The sequence below is a fragment of the Triticum aestivum genome, chromosome 3B (assembly GCF_018294505.1).
Source record: "Triticum aestivum cultivar Chinese Spring chromosome 3B, IWGSC CS RefSeq v2.1, whole genome shotgun sequence".
Taxonomy (NCBI): Eukaryota; Viridiplantae; Streptophyta; class Magnoliopsida; order Poales; family Poaceae; genus Triticum; species Triticum aestivum.
The window spans coordinates 335,784,869-335,806,904 of record NC_057801.1 but is presented as its reverse complement, the minus strand read 5'-3'; the positions used below and the strand labels follow the sequence as shown (position 1 = coordinate 335,806,904).

The following is a 22,036-nucleotide window of genomic DNA, read 5'->3' as shown; positions in this document are numbered from 1 at the left end:
GTTTTTAACTTCGTTAAGTTTAAGTGGAGTTTAGGCACAAGTTTAACATTCACAATACATAACAAGCAAGCATGCAAAGAGTATATGAGCAGCGGAAAGTAAAGCATGCAACTTGCAAGAATGTAAAGGGAAGGGTTTTGGAGGATTCAAACGCAATTGGAGAGACGGATGTTTTTGTCGTGGTTCCGATAGGTGGTGCTATCGTACATCCACGTTGATGGAGACTTCAACCCACGAAGAGTAACGGTTGCGCGAGTCCACGGAGGGCTCCACCCACGAAGGGTCCACGAAGAAGCAACCTTGTCTATCCCACCATGGCCATCGCCCATGAAGGACTTGCCTCACTAGCAGTAGATCTTCACGAAGTAGGCGATCTCCTTGCCCTTACAAACTCCTTGGTTCAACTCCACAATCTTGTCAGAGGCTCCCAAGTGACACCTAGCCAATCTAGGAGACACCACTCTTCAAGAAGTAACAAATGGTGCGTTGATGATGAACTCCTTGCTCTTGTGCTTCAAATGATAGGCTCCCCAACACTCAACTCTCTCTCATAGGATTTGGATCTGGTGGAAATAAGATTTAAGTGGAAAGCAACTTGGGGAAGGCTAGAGATCAAGATTCATATGTTAGGAATGGAATATCTTGGCCTCAACACATGAGTAGATAGTTCTTTCTCAGAACTAGTAAGTTGGAAGTGTAGGTTTGTTCTGATGGCTCTCTCCATGAATGAATAGGAGGTGGAGGGGTATATATATCCTCCACACAAAATCTAACCATTACACACAATTTACCAAACTCGGTGGGACCGAATCAACAAACTCGGTCGGACCGATTTAGTAAATCTAGTGACCATTAGGGTTTTCGGTGGGATCGACATGCAACTCGGTGAGACCGATATGGTTAGGGTTAGGGCATAACGTAATCTCGGTGAGACCAATTACACAAACTCGGTGAGACCGATTTTGGTAATTAGCTAACCAGAGAGTTCGTCAGGCAAACTCGGTGGGACCGATTACTCAAACTCGATGGGACCGATTTTGGTAATAAGTTAACCAAAGAGTTTGCATTGTAATCTCGGTAGTACCAATTGCTCAAACTCGGTGAGACCGATTTGGTAATGGACATACACAGAGAGATTACAATCCCATCTTGGGGAGACCGAGATCTCTATTGGTAAGACCGATTTGTCTAGGGTTTGTGGCAGTGGCTAAGACATTTGAACTCGGTGGCGCCAGATAGAAAGAATCGGTGGGGCCGAGTTTGACTTTAGGTTTAGGTCATATTTGTGGAAGTGGGAAAGTAGTTGAGGGTTTTGGAGCATATCACTAAGCACTGTGGAGCAAGAAACTCATTAAGCAACACCTCATCCCTTCTTGATAGTATTGGCTTTTCCTATAGACTCAATGTGATCTTGGATCACTAAAATATAAAATGAAGAGTCTTGAGCTTGAAGCTTGAGTCAATCCTTTGTCCTTAGCATCTTGAAGGAGTTCCCACATCCTTTAGTCGATGCCACTCCATTGTTGAACCTATCTAAAACATACTAGATAAAAGTGTTAGTCCAACAAGAGATATGTTGACATTAATTACCAAAACCACCTAGGGAGCACTTGTGCTTTCACCTTCTCCTCTGTGATGGAAGAGGTCATGAGCACCGACGCGAGGGAGGAGGAACTCGCAGCCAGAGCAGGGGGCTTTGTCTTCTCGACAGGCGCGATCCGCGAATAATCGATACCGACGGGGAGTGGGAGGAGTTGCGCTCGGTTGGATCTGGAGGAACCTTGCGTGGGAGAAAGGGGATCGCGACAGGACGAGGAAGATGCGAGACAAGGAAGATCAATAATGGCCCTGGGGCGGGCGCCAGGCTTTATGTGTCACTCCCAATATGCGACCCTATCCTAAAGGAACTCGAAGGTCCCACCAAGGATAGAAGCGCATATTGGAGACGCTTTTGCTAGGTGGATATCGTTACATCGTACCATTACATAATAGTTGGGGATACATACAAGAGGCATACAATGCCACATGAAAACAACACATCATACATAAGAGCAACATCCGTCTACGGATGAAACACAAACAGAAACTCAAACAATATCCACCCTGCTAGCCCAGGCTGCCGACCTGGAACCTATCCCCTGATCGAAGAAGAAGCAGAAGAAGAACTCCAAAAAAACCAAACATCGCCTCTCGCGTCATGACCATCGCATTACCTGTACCTCCAACTGTTGTTGTAGTAATCTGTGAGCCACGAGGACTCAACAATCCCATTACCATGGATATCAAGACTAGCAAAGCTTAATGGGTAAGGAATGGATAGTGGCGAGGTTGCAACAGCGACTAAGCATGATATGGTGGCTAACTTACGAATACAAGAATAAGATGAGAAGCTACGCAAACGGTCGCAAACTAGTAATGATCAAGAAGTGATCCTGAACTACTTACGTCCAAACATAACCCAAACCGTGTTCACTTCCCGGACTCCGCCGAGAAGAGACCATCACGGCTACACACGCGGTTGATGCGTTTTAACTAAGTCAAGTGTCAAGTGCTACAACCGGATATTAACCAATTCCCATCTGCCACATAACCGCGAGCATGGCTCTTGAAAGTATATACCCTACAGGGGTGTCCCAACTTAGCCCATTATAAGCTCTCACGACCATCGAAGGATGTTCTTTCTCCCGGGAAGACCTGATCAGCCTCGGAATCCCAGTTACAAGACATTTCGGCAATGGTAAAACAAGACCAGCAAGAATGTGCCGACAAATCCTGATAAGAGCTGCACATATCTCATTCGCAGGGCACAACGGATGAGACAAGCTACGAGTAAAACCAGCCCTGGAGTTTCCCCGAGGTGGCCCCGCAGGCTGCTCGGTTCGGACCAACACTTAGAGAAGCACTGGCCCGGGGGGGTTAAAATAAAGATGACCCTCGGGTTTATCACTCCCAAGGTAAAGTTAGTAGGTTGTTAGGCAAATGTAAAACCAAGGTTGGGCCTTGCTGGAGGAGTTTTATCCAAAGTGAACTGTCAAGGGGTTCCCATAAATCCGACCGCGTAAGGAACGCAAAATGAAGGAACATAACACCGGTATGACGGAAACTAAGGCGGCAAGAGTGGAACAAAACACCAGGCATAAGACCGAGCCTTCCACCCTTGACCAAGTATATAGATGCATTAATTAAATAAGAGATATTGTGATATCCCAAAATAATCCTGTTCCAACATGGAGCAATCTTCAACTTCACCTGCAACTAAAAATGCTATAAGATGGGTTGAGCAAAAGCGGTAACATAGCCAAACAATGGTTTTCTAGGAAGGGTGAAAAGGTTAGAGGCTGACATGGAAATTTGGGAGGCTTGAAAAAACAAGTGATAGGTAGCGCAGCATAGCGATAGAACGAAGCAACTAGCATAGCAATGATAGTAGTGAGATCCAGGGTAACGGTCATCTTGCCTGAAATCCCGCTAGGAAGAAGAACGAGTCCATGAAGAAGACGAACAGACGAAGACGAACCTAGCGTTATCGAGATGAAGCACAACCGGAAAGAAGCAAACAACATGGTAAACACACAACACATAAACATGACATGATGCACAACCAAGCATGATGCACGGCAAAGGCTATATTTATGCTACTCATGGCAAGAGATGATGGAAACAAGAACAACACATATCGAAGCATGTTTAAATGGGGTCGGAAATAACATATAACAATTCCAGTAAGTCCCCATATGCAAATTTCAAAATTGGTCCAGATCTGAATAACCTTATGTTCAAGTTGTTAAACATAAAGTTAAGATTCACCAAGGTGATCTACACGAAGTCAAGTTACATATAAAGTTCATTTAGTTCGAAGCTACGTCCTAGAAGATATGAGCTAAACAAGCTAAACATGGCATTGATGCAAAATGCATTCAAGCATCAAGCAAACACTCTCAACACATGGCTCCAACATGATAAGACGAAACTACATGCAAAATCAAGCAAGTTTCATATAGAGCATGTTCAAAACGGAGCAACGTTGCAACATATACACTCCAAACATGATATAACAACAATCTGCCCAAAACAGCAACTAGGCACTTTGCAATCATCAAAACAACACGCTACAGGAATCATATGAGCATAAACTTGACATTGGCTTCAGGTAAATATAACATACTTCAAATATCATTAAGGTTCAGGTTCATAGGCATCAAGATTAAACCAATATGATCAATGCAAAAACCAACTTTATAACACAGGAGCATATGCATGAGCAGAGTTAATATGGTGGCATGTTGGGGGCATGAAACAAAGATGCTACACAATTATATCACTCAACCAAGGGCATGGAATCAAAGTACATATAACAAAGAGCAAATAACATCCTGTCATAATATACATATGGCTCATGGATTAGTGGGAACCAACAAGACAAGATTGAATGTTAAAACAGTTGCAGCAAGTGTAAATCAGCAACATTATGATAGCATGTTTGCAAGCATGGAACAGAGGCATATAACATCCAAAATTAACAACTATGGCATGTAAACAAAGTACTCATAACATACTTCAAGACATGTAATTGGAGAATCTCCAAAATAGTCATAGATTAATTAATAACAAGCTCACAACATAGCATCATCAAGTTCACAGAAATCTGGAACATCATATAGGCATGTTCATGGCAATGAAAACATATGCTACAGGAGATATATAGGGCATCAAAAGGCATTTCATGGTAGAGCATAACATAGAAAACAAAACATCTCAATAAGAATCTCCAGATTATGAATGAATTAATTGGTAGCATCAAGCAAACATGGCAACATGATATGACAGATTCAACATTGAAAGAAAGTTAACAGCAAATAGCCCACTTCACAAGCTTGATGCACTCACTACAGGGCATAGAAAAATACATGGATTGCAGTCCAAAAAATATGGAATGATTATGCTCCTAAAACATGTAGACATGATGCTCAAAAGAAAATCACAAATAAAGTTAAAAAATGACAAATAGGCAATTTATAACAGTTTCCAGCAGTTAACAGCAACATGCACTTTTGCAACAGGGATTAATATGTCAATATGCACACTAAAATGAATGCAAAGCACACCAACATGAAGAGCATGACGAGCAGAACATGAGCATATCAAGATCGTCATCATAGGGATAACAGAGACAAAGTTATAGCACTCACAAGATACATACATGATGTTAACAATCAGCAGATTCCAGCAGTTTATATCACATACCAGTTTTGAAACAAAGATTAAGGCATCAATATGAACAATGAAATGAATGCAAACTACTCCAGCATCTAGATCACTCTGCAATGAACATTTTGACATATCATACACGCAAAACGGAGCATCATGCACACAGTTAAAGCCACTCAAAGATGCACACATATTATGGATTTTCAGGGACTGAGTCAAATTTCAGGAAAAAACGAAATGAACGATATCTAACTATAACGTGCGCGGACGGAAAATAGTGGGGCGGCACTCACCATTGAGCCCATCGGGCCGGTCGGTGCTGGACTGGGCCTCGGAGACGGGGCAGGTCACGGCTGGGCCTCGGGGAGGCCCACGGGCCATGAGGGGATGAGCGGGCGAGGCAGAGGTGTCGTCCTCCTCGACCCCGAGCGGGATGAGGCAGGGCGGCGGCGGTGCCCTCGGGGATTCGGCGAGATGCCCCTGGATGGAGGCGAGGCCGGGATCTGGCGGATCCGGTCGGGAAAGGGCAGGTCCGGCCGGCGGCGAGGCTCTGCGGCCATGGGGCGGAGCTAGGCAACGAGGGAAGCGGCGGCGGAGGCGGCGCCCTTCGGGCGCGGGGCCGGCGCAGGACGCAGTCCCTCGGTGAGGCAAGGAGGAGATCCGGCGGGGCAGCACTGGGGTCACCGCGTTGATGCCGGCGAGGTCCAGGTCAGTGGCAGAGCACGACGATGAGGAGGCGGGGCGGCGCAGGGGCTTAGATCGGGAGGAGCTCGGGCATGGGGGCTCGCAGGCAGCAGCGACTCGATCCGGGTCAGATGGGCTCGGCGGGCCCAGATCCGGGCTTGGCGGGCTGGCGACTGGAGGTGGGAGGCAGAGGACAAGTGGCGCGCTAGGAGAGGTGGAGGCTGGTGGCTACGGAGGTGCTGACGAGCGGGGGCGCGATAAGTGGGGGCGGGGCGCCGGATTGGCGCAGAAACCGAGGTGGGGGCAGCTGGAGTTATGTGGAGGGCTAGGATTAAGGATTTTAGACAAAAATGGAAGGGGGAAGTTGCTATATATAGCAGGGGGTCTAGGGATAGGGGTTTTGGGGTGTTTTTGATCCCTCCGATCGCGATCATACGACACCAGTCAAGAGGGGGGGTTGGTTGGGCCTAGGGGGTTGTGTCGCATGCATTGGGCTGAGAAGAGAGAGACAAAGTGCAGTCCGGCGGCAGTTTCGGAGACCGAAACGTCCGACAAATATACCGGCTATATCGCGGCCACATGCTTAACGGTTGGGCTATCAAACAGACTCCGAATGCGACGAAATTTGACAGGCGGTCTACCTACACTATAATAAGACAACACGCCAACTTTCACCCCATTTCAAGAACATTTTTATGCCACTTATAAAATAATATTTCAGAGGTGCCGCGGGCGCGTGCGAGTGTGTCGGGACTCCGAACGGACAACAGAGAGAACTGGGAGGACCTGGACAGATGCAAGTTTTTAAAAACATGCAGATGATGACATGGCAAGATGCAGCACGCATGCAAATGACATGGCAACGACTACGAATAACTAGAAGACATCTGGCGCATCGGTCTCGGGGCGTTACATAATGTCAGCGTGGGAAGTTGCCGAGGCTACGTGGGGAGTGGGGGCGTCCCGTGCCCTGTCGCACGCCATGCATTGAGCCTGGCCCGCATGCGGTTGGGGCATGTGTCGCTTCACCCTCTCCTCTTCACCTCCGCTTCCAAGCAAGGCCGTGCGCGCTGTTGGCCCGGGGGCTACTGTCGGGCCTCTAGGACTAGGGTTACCCAGGCCCGTCTGCCTGCGGCCCAGCGCGTGGCATCGTCAAAGGGCCCGGCGCAGCCCAGCATCAAGACTTCACGAGCAAAGCCCTCGCGAGGTAGGCATCAGCAAGAGTTGTCAAGCGACCCGAGGGCTTCGTGGAGGGCGGCCTGCCGAGGCTCCCTACCAAGACCCCTCGCGGGCGGACACTTCTAGGCTCGGCACCCCGCCTATGACGCGCGTGGGTGACGCGAGCCACGACGAGAGGAGCCAGGAAGGCGCCAGTGGGCGCAGACCAGGACAGTTTCCTCTTTGGTGCTAAAGGGACAAGGCCAGCGCACACGTTCCTGAGGTGGCCCCAATGGTTATCTGTTCGGTGCAACAAGACAAGGACGACGGGCTCGCCAGGTCGGAGGTCATCGCCAGGCCCACCTACGTGTCATGACCAGAAGCTTTGCAGGCGAAGACCACCTTTAGTAAGGATAGGATGTACTCATGTCCCTCTTTCAATTCGGCCGTTGTGGTATCCCTTCCCGCCTAGAGATTTGGTGGAAGAGGACCAAGGCCAGTATAAGTACAGGTTAGTCTCCACCAAAGTGAGGGTAACGGGGGATCGGGTCGAGTTCATCTGCTCTCCTTGTACCAGTTTATCCTCATCCTCCTCGCGAGGCAATCCACCACAAAGGAGGAGTAGGGTCTTACACTGCAAGGTGGCCCGGACCTTGGTAAATCATTGTTTTGAGGCAGTGAGCAGCGAGCCGTAGCTTAGTGAAGTTCTTCGTGCACACCCCAGAGTTCGAACCATTCTTCGGGTTCGCAAAGCCCCGATTCCGACAATAGAGATAATCCCGTATGCAATTCCCTTTCTTCGGCGATATTTTACTTGGCCGAGATTCGGTCGTCGGTATGTCCATACCTAGTTCAATCTCGTTATCGACAAGTCTCTGTACTTGTTCCGCAATACAAGATCATGTGACTATACTCATTAGCCACATGAAGCTTCTTGTGATTTTGTATTACCAAGAGGGCCCAGAGATACCCTCTGTCACACGAAGTGACAAATCCCAGTCTTGATACATGCAACCCAACATACACATTCTGATATACCTATAGAGCACCTTTATGACCACCCGGTTAAGAAGTGATGTTTGATAGCACCCAAGGTATTCCTCTGGTATCCGGGAGTGGCATGATCTCGTGGCCTAAGGAACTGATACTTGATATGAGGAAATATGTAGTAAATAACTAACGATCTGATGCTCAGCTTACAGTTGGGTTTGTCCATCACATCATTCTCCTAATGATGTGATCCTATTATCAAACAATAACTCATGTCTATGATTAGGAAACATTAACCATCTTTGATCAATGAGGTAGTCTAGTAGAGGCTTACTAGGGACACGGTGTATTTTATGTATTCACACATGTTATTTAACTTTGCGGTTAATACAATTCCAGCATGAAAAATAAACATTTATCATGATTGGGAAATATTATAATAACTATTTTATTATTGCCTATAGGGCATATTTCCAACATCACAATCACCAACAATTCTCTCTCCATTCTGATGGTGATGTGTGAGTAGTTCATCCTCGCGGCTGAGGGTATATACTAGTAGCTATGTGTTCGATCTCTCCCCCTTGTTATTGAAGGAATATATGTTGATTATACCATGAGGTTTATCAATATAGTTGAATCTGATGATGTTCATCCCCCTCTATTATTTTTGTAGTGAATTGAGTATTACTCTTTGAACTTTCTTTATGTTGGATTGAATATCTTGAGATTTGAGATTACATGATGCATGTCTAGTAATTAATTTGCGGATGCCCATAGAGACATGGAGGTACCCTATGCATAAGTTGAACAACAATATCATATAGTGTTGTCATAGTACAATTTCTGGGACTACCCGTGACGATAATAGGGGTGGTTCAATAGATTAAGATTGGAAGATGGCTTTGAGGTGGTTTATTGTTAAGTGCACCTACACAATTTCATCCTATATTCTTCGACAACATAGAATCTTCGGACTGCCTCTTGAAGTGCTATCTTTATGTAAGAACTCTGCTGGAAGTAGCGATGAAAATGGAGTGGAAATTTCCGTTTTTCTAGAGGAAAAATGGAAACGGAGAGGAAATATGAAAACGGAAATGGAAATTTGCAAAACGGAAGTGGAAGTAGAATTTTTTATGCGGAAATGGAAACAAAAATGAAAAGGTGTTTTCCGGTGGAATAAGCGTGGAAACGGAACTTTCCATTTCCGTGAATATGGATTTCCGTTTTTACTATAGACCTATGGCTGCTTTGTAGTCCAACCACCAATAACACACAATTATACAATAAGTAGAATGAATCATTTGAGCCCAACTTTTGATACCACACATATATTTAGCTTGACCCTGTACACAATTGTGCAGTATTACTACAATACTACACTAAGTTGCTCGCATAACGATGTTATTTTATAGCCATGTTAACAATTCATTAAATTTATTTGTGTATTGTGTGTATTTGTCTATGATTCAGGGGTTTTTAAAGTTCCGGTTAATGCCCACTTCTGTTTTCGTGTCCCTTTGCAATGGCAGAGCTATGTTGGTAGCTGCAGGGGCCATGGCCCCCCAGCCTGGTTAAAATATGTGAAGGATTTCCTTTTTGGAGGAGACAATTAAGATAAATAAAGTCTTTTTGCTCCCCCAAACATCTCTATTTTGTATTTGCCCCCCCCCCCCAAAGGATCTTACCAACCTCCGCCACTGTCCCTTTGTATTCGCTCCGTGTCCGTTTTCGGTAGTATCTGTTTACGTATTCATTTTTGGGGTTTCTTTATTCGTTTCTGCTTCTGCAAAAATATATGAAAACAAATATGGTAGCAGTCAATTCCGTCCGTTTCTGCTCCGTTTTCATCCCTAGCTGGAAGCTTGGAACATGTGATTTTGAGTATTGTTGTGCCCTGCTGCAGCATGCCAATTTTATTTGAGAAGATAGCCAATTGTATGGATATATTCCATTGAAGAACTCCTCTTGCAGTGTTGAATTATGTGCAAAGATCAGACAAGGCTAGCCTCCAGAAGATAGAATGTTATACATCTTTTTGTTATGTCTATTTCGCGATCATCTTGGGATGAGTGTGATATAGGGAAAACGTGAACGCAAAAGGATTTTGTGATTAGTGGACTGATTCTAATTAATAGTTGACAATTATGTTGCACCACTTATATGGAAACTTTGTAAATTGAGTTGTTCAATTTGTAATCAAATGTCTTTATTACTGTCTAAATTTTCTTAATATTATTATATATTTTGTTTAGGATGGACGGGCGCGTGGTTTAGTGTAATGATAACGGGCAAGTAAGCTTACCCTGTTCTGTTTTGGATTTTTGCGCGCATAATATGGAATAAAGGACATTAATGTGGTTGTGGCATGCACTTTTTGAAACAGTTTCAGTTCGTCTCGGTATGCCAAGCATCCCCACAACCCTGACGAACGATAATGGCCAATTAGAACCACACATGAACTCTGACGCATCATACGTGCGCATATGTATGGAGGCGGGCATGGTCGGAGAGCCAAGCAAGGAACCGCCTAAACAAGAATCCTTGCAACACGGAAAAAACGGACAACAAAATATATCTTTTTTTTAGTGAATTAGTGATTTGTTTTTAGTGAACAAAATATATCTTCATCTCGGTCCTTAGAGTGCAAAATTTAACAGCAAACCAGCCATGAGTTCACAAATTTAACTGCAGAGTCAAGAATGCACCACGCCAGGATCGTACCGACGACCCTCCCCGTCATGTTCAGCTGTCTCGAAGCTTGGCAAGTTGTGTGTTTGCTTGCCTCCATTAATTGTATGCCTTGTATCGCTCAAGCTTTTGCTTCTGGAGTACCTTTTCTGTTATTGCCACGTTTCACTGCAGCAAGTCATCACCACCTTGGATCTCTCTCTCTCTCTCTCTCTCTCTCTCTCTCTCTCTCTCTCTCTCTCTCTCTCTCTCTCTCTCTCTCTCTCTCTCTCTCTCTCTCTCTCTCTCCCTCCCTCTCCGCTACCTATATATATACACACGAACATCCCATTCCATTCAATCCTCCGTAGCATAATATTGCCGCATTCTAGCCAGCTAGCTAGGTAGCTTGTATCAGTATCAGGAATTGAGAGAGAAGAGGAGCCCGATTAAGTTGGGATCGATCTCCAATAATCTGCAGCTATGGGGAAGGAGTGCCTGCCTACCGTCGCCATGGTGCTAGTGCAGCTAGGCTTTGCCGGTATGAACGTGCTGTCCAAGCTGGCCTTGGACACCGGCATGAGCCCCTACGTGCTCATTGCCTACCGTAATCTCATCGCCGGTGTGTTCCTCGCTCCCGGCGCTTACTACTTTGAAAGGTGCGTGTATGCATTCTTATATTGCTTCACAGCTACTCCTTTTGTCTCATAATATAAGAGTGTTTCTGACACCCTCTTATATTATGGAACGGAGGGTTTAATTCGGTCCAGCTGCTGAGGAGATGATCTATGAATGTGTTTCTCTTGTCACCACCAAGAGCTTGTTTACATGAACTATGTTTCGTTGTTTTCTTTTACCTTCTCACGTGCAAAGAGTTGAGGATGGTTTTTTATACGATCGATCTTTATCGCAAGTTCGCAACCCGCAATTAGTCTGGTTTATTTGAGTCAAGATAGATACTTATAGCAGTCTTAATGAATTCGGCTTACATGGATGGTTGCAGGAGGAGTGGCATGGTGATCACCAAGAAAGTACTAACCCAGATATTTTTTTCCTCTATTTTTGGGTACGTACGACAAACTTGTCATTAATTCCAACAGCTAGTCTTCCTTCATCAGTTAGGACATGGCAAATACCTAACTTGCAGGAATGCTAGGTAGCCACCTCTGCATCAATCCAGTTAAAACATTAGACACTGAAACGTCCTCGTTTTGCTCTAGTCCTCTTCTTGGTGTCATCAAAGGAGCCCAATTACTAGGAACCTGCTTTTCTTTTCCTCTCAGGTTTAGCTCCCGATTTGTGCACTACACAGGTGCCTTATACGTCCAGTAATATGGGGACATGCCCTTACTCTCTGCTTTCTGTTGCCGATAATAAAAAAAAAGTCCCTCTGTAATGAAATATAAGAGCATATATTTTTTTACGGAGAGAATATTAACTAAAGAGTTTATAGTGCTGCTAGTTCAAGTTAGCATGCTACCAAATCGTTTTTGCGATGATTTAAGATGTTACAAAGTATCTTTTTAGAAGGAAAGGACCAAGTCCTCGGCTCCATTATATATAGTAAAACCACATCTTCTTGGTTTTTTTGTGCGGGGACATGTTCTTGGTAACAACAAAGGCTGATGCCTTTCGCGTGCAAAAGTGCAATAAAAACAAAAGATACAGTTTTCATCTCGCGGCCCAGAGCAGCCAGGAGGAAGACTAAATGTTACTCCCTCCGTTTTAAAATAGATGACCGAACTTTGTATTAAAGTTAGTATAAAGTTGGGTCATCTATTTTAAAACGGAGGGAGTACAAAGGATCTCTACTTCCTCCCTTTATTTTTCTCTGATAACTGTATTATTGTTTGCGTAGAGGTGTTTTAAGTATCAAGTAACACAACTTGTACCAGGTTATAATGTTGGCAAACTTTGTGAGATATTTGGGATGTCGCCAACTCTGCCTTGTTTCTTCTAGGCTAGCCCAAGCTTTGTCTGGGACAGCCACAAACCGGTGGAAACATGATCGTGGGACGAAATCCGATATTATAGAATCTACTCAAATTACCCTTCCAAAAAAGAAGAATCTACTCAATTATGATGCTTTAGGTCGTTAGATAAAAAAATCAAAATCCAAAAAATAAAACAAAATATTTAGGGAATTATATTGCGTGCAACATTTGGCAATCTTGAAGTGCAAACCAGACATATGTAACGTAGGCCAGAGTTGACGTGATATAGTTCCATATCCATCATCTTCCGTGACGTACTGGCCTGGCAATGCCTACATTAATTAACTTATTTATTAGGCGTGGTGTGTGTGAGTGATGCAGCGCGACGCTGAACCAGGTGTTGTACTTCGTGGGGCTCAAGTCCACAACGCCGATCGTGGCGTGCGCGCTCAGCAACACACTCCCGGCGTTAACCTTCGTCATGGCGGCCGTCCTCAAGATGGAGACAGTGAGGCTCGGGACGCCCTCCGGGCAGGCCAAGGTTTTGGGCACCGTCGTGTGCGTCGGCGGTTCCATGATCATGCCCTTCTACAAGGGTTCGCTACTAAAGGTGTGGGCATCCCCGATGCACTGGCGCTACGCCGAGCACGCGACAGACGCGACAGCACTTCCCAGCGGCAACGCCGCCATCGTCGGCGATGTTCTCATCATCCTCAGCTGCGTCGCCTGGGCCGTCTGGTTCATCCTCCAGGTACGCACCACCATTTCACCAAGACCAAGTTTATTTCCAGCAATCATGCATTGTTGGTGTAGGCGGTTAGTGATTGATAATGGTCGATCTGTAGAGCAAGATGTCGGAGAGGTTCTCGGCGCCCTACACCAGCACGACGATCATGTCCCTGATGGCCGGGGTGCAGTGCGCAGGCGTCAGCGCGGTCATGGACCGGAGCGTGTCGGCGTGGAAGCTAGGGTTTGAAATCAGGCTATACGCCGCGCTCTACGTCGTAAGCTCATCCATCCATCATGTTGTGACGACCTGATTGATCCAACCATGTTTTCCTGACGAAACTGAATTATGCAGGGGGTGGTTGGCTCCGGGATCGCGTTCGCGGTCATGTCGTGGTGCATCCAGTCCCGCGGCCCGCTGTTCGTGTCCATGTTCAGCCCGCTGATGCTCGTGGTCGTGGCCGTGGTCGGTTGGGCCATCCTCGAGGAGAAGATACACGTCGGAAGGTACCACTGCGCGCAAACCACACATAGACACAGCTCGCACGACCCCTGTTAACTTTTGGCTGTTGTGGCCGTTTGATGTCCTTGCAGTGCAATCGGTTCTTCCCTCATCGTCGCAGGGTTGTATATGGTGCTTTGGGGCAAGGGGAGGGAGATGACAGGGCCGTCTGACCTCCGCGATGATGGCGGCGGCGCGGCTCCAGAGACCATGATTGTCCTGGAGCTCAACTGCAAGGACGCCAGGAACGGGAACGCCGCCGTCTTGCCGGTGTTCCGTACTACCAGTCCCAAGCACCAACTTGAGACGACCCCAAACGGCACTGACTGATAGATGCTGGTGGCCACACAAGCGCAAGGCTCGTGGATTGCGCATCATACATATGTCATCGTCAGTTGCACTTGCAAGTGCAGTTGCGCTACAGCTCACCAGAACGCGCCCGCACACACGCAACAAAAGAGAGAGGAGAAGTTAGAGCATCCCCTATAATGAAAGTTTGAAATGTACTACTATCTATTATCCCATTTTCTGGTAATTTTTAAGGGAAGCTTCTACTTTGCTACAAGCCTCTAAACACATCAACATAGAAATCTCTTCATACGCTTTCATAATTTCTACTCCTAATGAAGCAGTTGGTAGTCATTGTTTCGATTTTTTTCATCCGACCTCCCACCTTCGTCTGCTTATTTTTGTTTCACCTCCCACCAACATCTTCTCGCGTTGGTTTTTTCATCCTCCCAACAAAAAAGAATTCCTTAACTTTTTAAAATCTCCCTAACCAGACACGTTACGAAACGGGCAGGATACCAAACAACAAAATCTAATTTCAAAGAAATCAATTTCAAATCCTAACTTTCCTAACACATTGATCCCTGCCTTTCCTAACTACCAATATTTCTACTTGTGTAATCTTCTTACTCCTGAGGGAGTACCTAAGTTGTTTCGTTCGTTCTTACCCCATGCTCGATCGATCGACACTCCTTTCGTCTAGCGATTTTCTCTTCTTCACTTTCCTCGTATATCACACTTCGAAGAAATAAAATCCAGAGGCCATCTCTCCTTCCTGAGTAAGGCATATCTCTCTTGAAAAAATAGAAAGGCAATCAGATTTAGGAGAGGGCAACGTTGCCTCCCGCGAGACATCGCATCATCTTCTTCATGTCTCCTGCTGGACTGCTAGGCTCCACCTCACGCGGCCGCCTCCCCCATGCTCGCCTCCCAATGCCATAGACGTCGGCCCTTCTCTACTCCGCCGCCACCCCACGCATGTTGGGGCACTGATTGCCAGGGCCGACACCGCACCATCATCCATGGACGGGACAACCTGGACCGGCGACCGACGCCTACACCCCAATCCTCACTGGCACCAAATGTTGAACGACGGCACTAGTGCACAGACAACCTACTTTGCACATATGCCTTATCGTGGACCTGGACCGATACCGCCCGGGTAACAACACGAGGCCGCTACAGTATGGTAATGCAAACCCGCCTCCCCTTCTCTGTTCTGAGTCATCGTTAATCATCCAAGTGGTCGGACCAGAGGTGGCCAATGCCAGAGGATTGGGCTAGCAGGTGGCGTTGTATCTAGCAGCTTGTGGAGTTGGTAATGTTGCTGTTGAAACCTTGATTGTTTTGTGGTTTCATCGTGGGACAATTGGACTTTAGATGAACACAGACACATCTTTGTTTCCGGGATGTTGCCATTTTGTTGTATGCAAAAGTAATTGTTGTACTCCCTCCGTCCCATAATATAAGAACCAAAAACGTTCTTATATTATGGGGCGGAGGGAGTACTTTGTAAAACTGAAATTTGTGCAATGGTTGTTGACTAATTTTTTTGATTAAATGCTTTCTTTGTTCTTTCTCATGTTTGGACAATAATTTGTGCAACTTTGATTCCGCCCAATTATTTGAGTTTATTCATCCTGGCTTTTTTTCTTATTGTAATACGAAGTAGAGAACATCGAAGTTCTACATTTGCTGCCAGCATTTTACAATTTAGCTTCAGTTATTTATTGGTGTGCATTTTACAGAATATCGAAGTTCTACATATTACGAGCTAATATTTGTCGAGATATTTACAAGACTTTGGTGACCTCGTTATGTACCTACTCTACCTCTGTTCTCCCACTGTCCATGTGTTGTGTCCACTCAAGAGAAGGACTCGGATCAGAGTCCATGTGATGTGTCCGTCCATGTAACGCCCTGGATCCGATGCGCCAGGTGTCTCCCAGTTAGTCACCGTCGTTGCCATGTCATTTGCTTGCGTGTTGCATTTTGCCATGTCATCATGTGCATCTCATTTTGCATACGCGTTCATCTCATGCATCCGAGCATTTTTCCCGTTGTCCATTTTGCAATCCGACACTCCTCTGTCCTCCGGCGTCCCCCTTTTGTCTCTTGTTGTGAGCGGGTGTTAAACGTTCTCGGAATTGACCAAGTCCTGCCAAGTGGCCTTGGTACACCACCGGTAGACCGCCTGTCAAGTTTCGCGCCATTTGGAGTCTGTTTGATACTCCAGCAGTTAACCGCGTAGCCCGAAACCCCCTTCTTTTGTGCAACCCAACACCCCTCCAAAGTGGCCCAATAAACCATCCAAACCCCTTCCATCCTCTTGGTCGTTCGATCACGATCGTGTGGGCGAAAACCGTGCTCCATTTGGACTCTTCTAGCTCCCCTACCTATAAAAACACCCCCCCCCCTCCGAAATTTGCGTCCAAACCCTAGCCATCATCATCCTCGTGCCGCCAGACACATTCGCCCGCCGACGGACATGTCCCCCGCCGCCTTCCAACCAATCCACCGCCGCCACGTGTCCCGGCGCCTCCTCTCTCTCCTCCCTGCCTCTGCGGCCCGCGCGAAGCCCGCCGCTGGAGCCCCGGACCCGACAGCCCCGGATCGCGCCCGCGCCTCCCGTTCCCCCGCCTCCATCGCCGCCGCCTCCCGCCGGTGAGCATCGCCGTCGCCGTTCGCCTCGTCCGCCGTCCTCCGGTTTCCTCCACCCCGCCACCGGCGGACCCGACCCCGCCGCCGCCGGAACCCCGCGGGTTCCCTCCGTCGCCGCCAACCTCCTGCGCCGCCCACGTGATGTTGCTGCCCCGCTCGGCCGCCGTCACCCCCCCCCCCCGCCGGCGACCCCGTCCCCACCTCCGCTCGTCGCCCCTTCGCCAGAGTACCCGGTCCGGCCGCTCCTTCGCCGGATCCGGCCTCCCCGGCCCCGATCGCGCCCGTCCCCGGCCCCGTTCATCGCCGGAGCCGCTCGCTGCCTCGCCGGAAGATCCCCGAAGCGCGCCCTCGCCGGATCTGATCGGGTGGACAAGATCCACCAAGCCCCCGATCCAAACGCCTCCCCCGCACCGTACGCCTCCGTCCCGGATCGCCCTGTCCACTTTGTCCCCGGGGTGAGAATTCCACTAAGTCCCTGAGATCTCTACATTCTGGTGCTATCTTTGACCTGCTGTAACTTCTTGCACATATCTCCGTTTTGCGGGTATTATATATCAAAATGTTCGCCGTGAGACGCTATACATTTTATTCTATTGTGCCATGTTTGTTTGAGTCCATCTTGATGCCCTAATCATCGTTGCAAGAGTGCTATATGATGTTAACCTGCTGAAACTGTTATAACTTGCTGTTTTGTCTTTTTCATTCCATTTTGTGTGTGCATCCTATAATCTTGATGTCTACATGAGTTTTGAGCTACATCATGTCATATTTACAGTGGTGCAATCCATATTTTTTGTGAGTCTTGTAGTGAGTGCATGAAGCTTGTTAAGTAGGGTACTTGTTGTTACTGTTTTGCTAGGTTGAATCTGCTATATCATGTTGCTATGTAAACCTGCTGCTACAAGTCATTCTATGCATAATCTGGAGATGTTCACTAAGGATGTTTTGTTACAAATGTCATGCTCTATCCATTCATGTCCCTGTTTACATTTATATCATGCTGTAACTTGTTGTTATCTTGCTCCAAACTTGCTAAATGATGTTGCTGTCAGCCTGATTAACATTAAGTTCAGTTTTGCCATGTGCTTTGTTAGTGATCCAAGCATGCTATGAACTTGATCTTGCCATGATTAGCTTCATAAACATGTATTCTTACTGTTGGTCACCTTTTCATGCCATGTATTGCTCAACATGCCTACTTATTGTTGTTCCTGCCATGTATGAATCTGTCATATCACTTGCTATGTTTACATGGGTGCCATCATATTTTATGTGCCCTTTTGGCTCATGGTCAGTAAGGGACGTTTGTTATATGCAATTAGTAGATTCATGCAATGCCTTTATTTGCCATGCTAAGTTCTTGTAACGTGTTGTTTGATAGCTCTAAACATTGCAACCTGATGTTCTTTCTGCCAAGTCTGAAACTGTTATTATTTGCAATCTTGCCATGACCTTTTGAGCATGTTCTAATGTTTTCTGGAGATAGCTCAGTGTTCATGTTTTGTCATGTTTTACCTGTACTTCATGCCCATGTCTTTTGTTCCTATGTTGAGATGATGTAGCATATTGTTTTGATGCTTGCAAGATGCCTAGTTGCTGTTTTGGACAGCTTGTCCTTTAAACTTGTATTGTGTGTATGTGTTGAACCGTTGCTCCGTTTTGAGTGTGCTCTACATGAAACTTGCTTAGAATTGCATGTAGTTTCATATTATCCTGTTGCATCCTTGTTTTGAGGTGTTTGCTTGATGTTTGTATGTGTTTTGCATCAATGCCATGTTTAACTTGTTTTGCTCATATCTTCTAGGCCGTAGCTCCGAACCAAATGAACTTTATATGTAACTTGACTAGAATTTCGTGTAGATCTTTTTGATGCATCTTAACTTGCTGTTTAACAACTTGAACATAAGGTTTATTCAGTTCTGTACCAATTTCTAAATTTGCATATGAGGACTTACCGGAATTGTTATATGTTGTTTCCGGCCTCATTTAAACTTGCCTTGATGTGTTGCTCTTGTTTGCATCATCTCTTGCCATGAGTAACTTAATGTAGTCTTGTCTTGCATCATACTTGGTTGAGCATCATGCCTTGTTCATGTGTGGTGTGTTTACCATGTTGTGTGCTTCTTCTCGATAGTTCCTGTTTCGTTGCGATCGTGAGGATTCGTTCGTCTACGCTTGGTTCGGCTTCATCCATTCATCTTCTCCATGGACTCATTCTTCTTCCTTGCGGGATTTCAGGCAAGATGACCGCTACCCTGGATCTCACTTCTATCATTGCTATGCTAGTTGCTTCGTTCTATCGCTATGTTGTGCTACCTATCACTTGTTTACCATGCCTCCCATATTGCCATGTCAAGCCTTTAATCCACCTTTCCTAGCAAACCGTTGCTTGGCTATGTTACCGCTTTGCTCAGCCCCTCTTATAGCGTTGTTAGTTGCAGGTGAAGTTGAAGATTGCTCCATGATGGACAGGATTATGTTGGGATATCATAATATCTCTTATTTAATTAATGCATCTATATACTTGATAAAGGGTGGAAGGCTCGGCCTTATGCCTAGTGTTTTGTTCCGCTCTTGCCGCCCTAGTTTCCGTCATATCGGTATTATGTTCCTGGATTTTGCGTTCCTTACGCGGTTGGGTGATTTATGGGACCCCCTTGATAGTTCGCTTTGAATAAAACTCTTCCAGCAAGGCCCAACCTTGGTTCTACCATTTGCTTCACCACCACCTATACCTTTCCATTGGGTCGGCCAACCCGAGGGTCATCTTTAAGTGCTGGTCCAAACCGGGCAGACTGCGGGGCCACCTCGGGGCAACTCGAGGGATGGTTTTACTCATAGGCTGACCTATCCGGTGTGCCCTGAGAACGAGATATGTGCAGCTCCTATCGGGATTTGTCGGCACATCCGGGCGGCTTTGCTGGTCTTGTTTTACCATTGTCGAAATGTCTTGTAAACTGGGATTCCGAGACTGATTGGGTCTTCCTAGGAGAAGGAATATCCTTCGTTGACCGTGAGAGCTTGTGATGGGCTAAGTTGGGACAACCCTGCAGGGTATTATCTTTAGAAAGCCGTGCCCGCGGTTATGTGGCAGATGGGAATTTGTTAATGTCCAGTTGTAGATAACTTGACGCCAGTTTCGAATTAAAAACGCATCAACCGTGTGTGTAGCCGTGATGGTCTCTTTTCGGCGGAGTCCGGGAAGTGAACACTGTTTTGGGTTATGTTTGACGTAAGTAGGAGTTCAAGATCACTTCTTGATCATTGCTAGCTTCACGACCGTTCCGTTGTTTCTCTTCCCGCTCTCATTTGCGTAAGTTAGCCACCATATATGCTTAGTCGCTGCTGCAACCTCACCACTTTACCCCTTCCTTTCCCATTAAGCTTTGCTAGTCTTGATACCCATGGTAATGGGATTGCTGAGTCCTCGTGGCTCACAAATTACTACAACAATAGTTGCAGGTACAGGTTATGCGATGATCATGACGCGAGAGCGATGTTTGCTTGTTTGGAGTTCTTCTTCTGCTTCTTCTTCGATTAGGGGATAGGTTCTAGGTCGGAAGCCTAGGCTAGCAGGGTGGATGTCATTTGAGTTTCTGTTTGTGTTTCATCCGTAGTCGGATGTTGCTCTGATGTTTGATGATGTTGTATTCGTGTGGCATTGGATGCCTCTTGTATGTATCCCCATCTATTATGTAATGTTGATGTAATGATATCCACCTTGCAAAAGTGTATCAATATGCGGTTCTATCCTTGGTGGGACCTTCGAGTCTCTTTAGGATAGTATCGCATATTGGGCGTGACAAGTTGGTATCAAAGCCAGGTTCGACCATAGGAGCCCCCTTGATTGATCGTGTAGTTTGGCCATTGTTGAGTCTAGAAGAAAACTGTTTTCGGAGTCTAGTTATATCAGAGAGTAGGAATTCTGTTTACTCCTCAGCCTCCTTCATCGCTCTGGTGAGGAATCGTGACGTAGGTGTTTTGAATTACTTCTCTTCCCCTTCAAATTTTCTTTAGGTTCACGCAGTTGGTTTTTTTCGGTCGTTGGTTCTCAGCTCTTTTCATCCGGTGCATTTTCTCGTCAAGTCGATTCGACCTCCTTGTTCTCGCAAGATCAATCCTCAGTTGTTTTCTTTTCCCACCCGCCCACCCTTCTTCTTCTCGGAGCCGGAGCCTGTAATCGAGTATCCATCCTACTCGTGTGAAGTCTTTGCTTTCTTTCCTCAATGATTTCAACCGGTGTTTTCTCTTCAAGATATTCGTCGGTTTCCCCTTCCAAGTTGCCTTTGTTTTTCCTGCCCTCCCACCCTCTTCTTCCCGGAGTCTGAGTCTGTTTCAACCATCAATTCCATTCGTGTGGAGCCTCTTCAGTCTTTTGTCAATTATTTCAACCGGTGAATTCTCATCTCGTTCGTCATTATTCATCCCTTTCTTTTTCCGGTGCACTCAATTCAAGTTCTTCGGGTTGATCACAATCTTTCCCTTGGTTAAAGTGTTCTCCTTGCTCGTTTTCCTCTCTCCATTCAATCATTCCGGAGTTCGGAAGACATCTCAGGAGATTCGTCTGTGTTCCAATTAATTCGAGGTTGTCACCTTATTCAAATATTTCAATTGTTCCGGTGCATCATCTATCTCTTCAACAATCCCTTTCCAACGGTGTTTTTCTCTTTAGTGGGCCCTAACCCACAGGTCTTTTCCTAGGATCTTACCTAACTCTTCTAATTATTCCGAAGCCATTCCTAATTCTTTTCAAAGTGTGACGTAAGAATGAATTTCATCAGTCACATGCCTTCTCCAAGATTGCTTTCAATTTTTTTTCATTGTTGGCTCAACGTCTTTGTTTTTCATTATTCCGGAGTTTCTCAACAATTTCGGTGGTGTTTCTCGTCGTCATTCTCGGCTTTGAAGATTGAAGAAGAGTTCCTCTTAAATCTTGCCCGTTCTCTTGAAATTTCATGGTTCTAGCTTCATGTTATCCTCTCGAATTATTCCATTTGTCAGTTATTCCTTTTCTTACCCATCCGGAGTATTTCAGGAGTTGATTTCTGTTTGTTTTCACCGGAGGCCATCATTCCAGAAGAATTCATTGTTCTCACATTTCAGCTACCGTTATCCAATTATCCCGGTGCTTCGTTCAAGTATTCTTCAATCAGTTTGCGATCCCTTCGTTATCTTGTCTCTTAATTCCCTCAAGTATCTTTGTGCTTTTCTAATT

The 22,036-nt window shown here is 46.1% G+C and overlaps 1 protein-coding gene across 1 annotated transcript; it reads left to right on the top strand.

Moving 5' to 3' along the window:
• The first annotated feature begins 11,088 nt into the window (after positions 1-11,088).
• On the top strand, positions 11,089-14,429 carry LOC123069838 (WAT1-related protein At1g09380). The gene is made up of 6 exons (XM_044492779.1): positions 11,089-11,369; positions 11,714-11,776; positions 13,026-13,395; positions 13,490-13,648; positions 13,726-13,877; positions 13,965-14,429. The coding sequence occupies exons 1-6, from the start codon at positions 11,194-11,196 to the stop codon at positions 14,200-14,202; spliced, it is 1,158 nt and encodes a 385-aa protein (XP_044348714.1). The 5' UTR covers positions 11,089-11,193; the 3' UTR covers positions 14,203-14,429.
• The last annotated feature ends 7,607 nt before the right edge of the window (positions 14,430-22,036 follow it).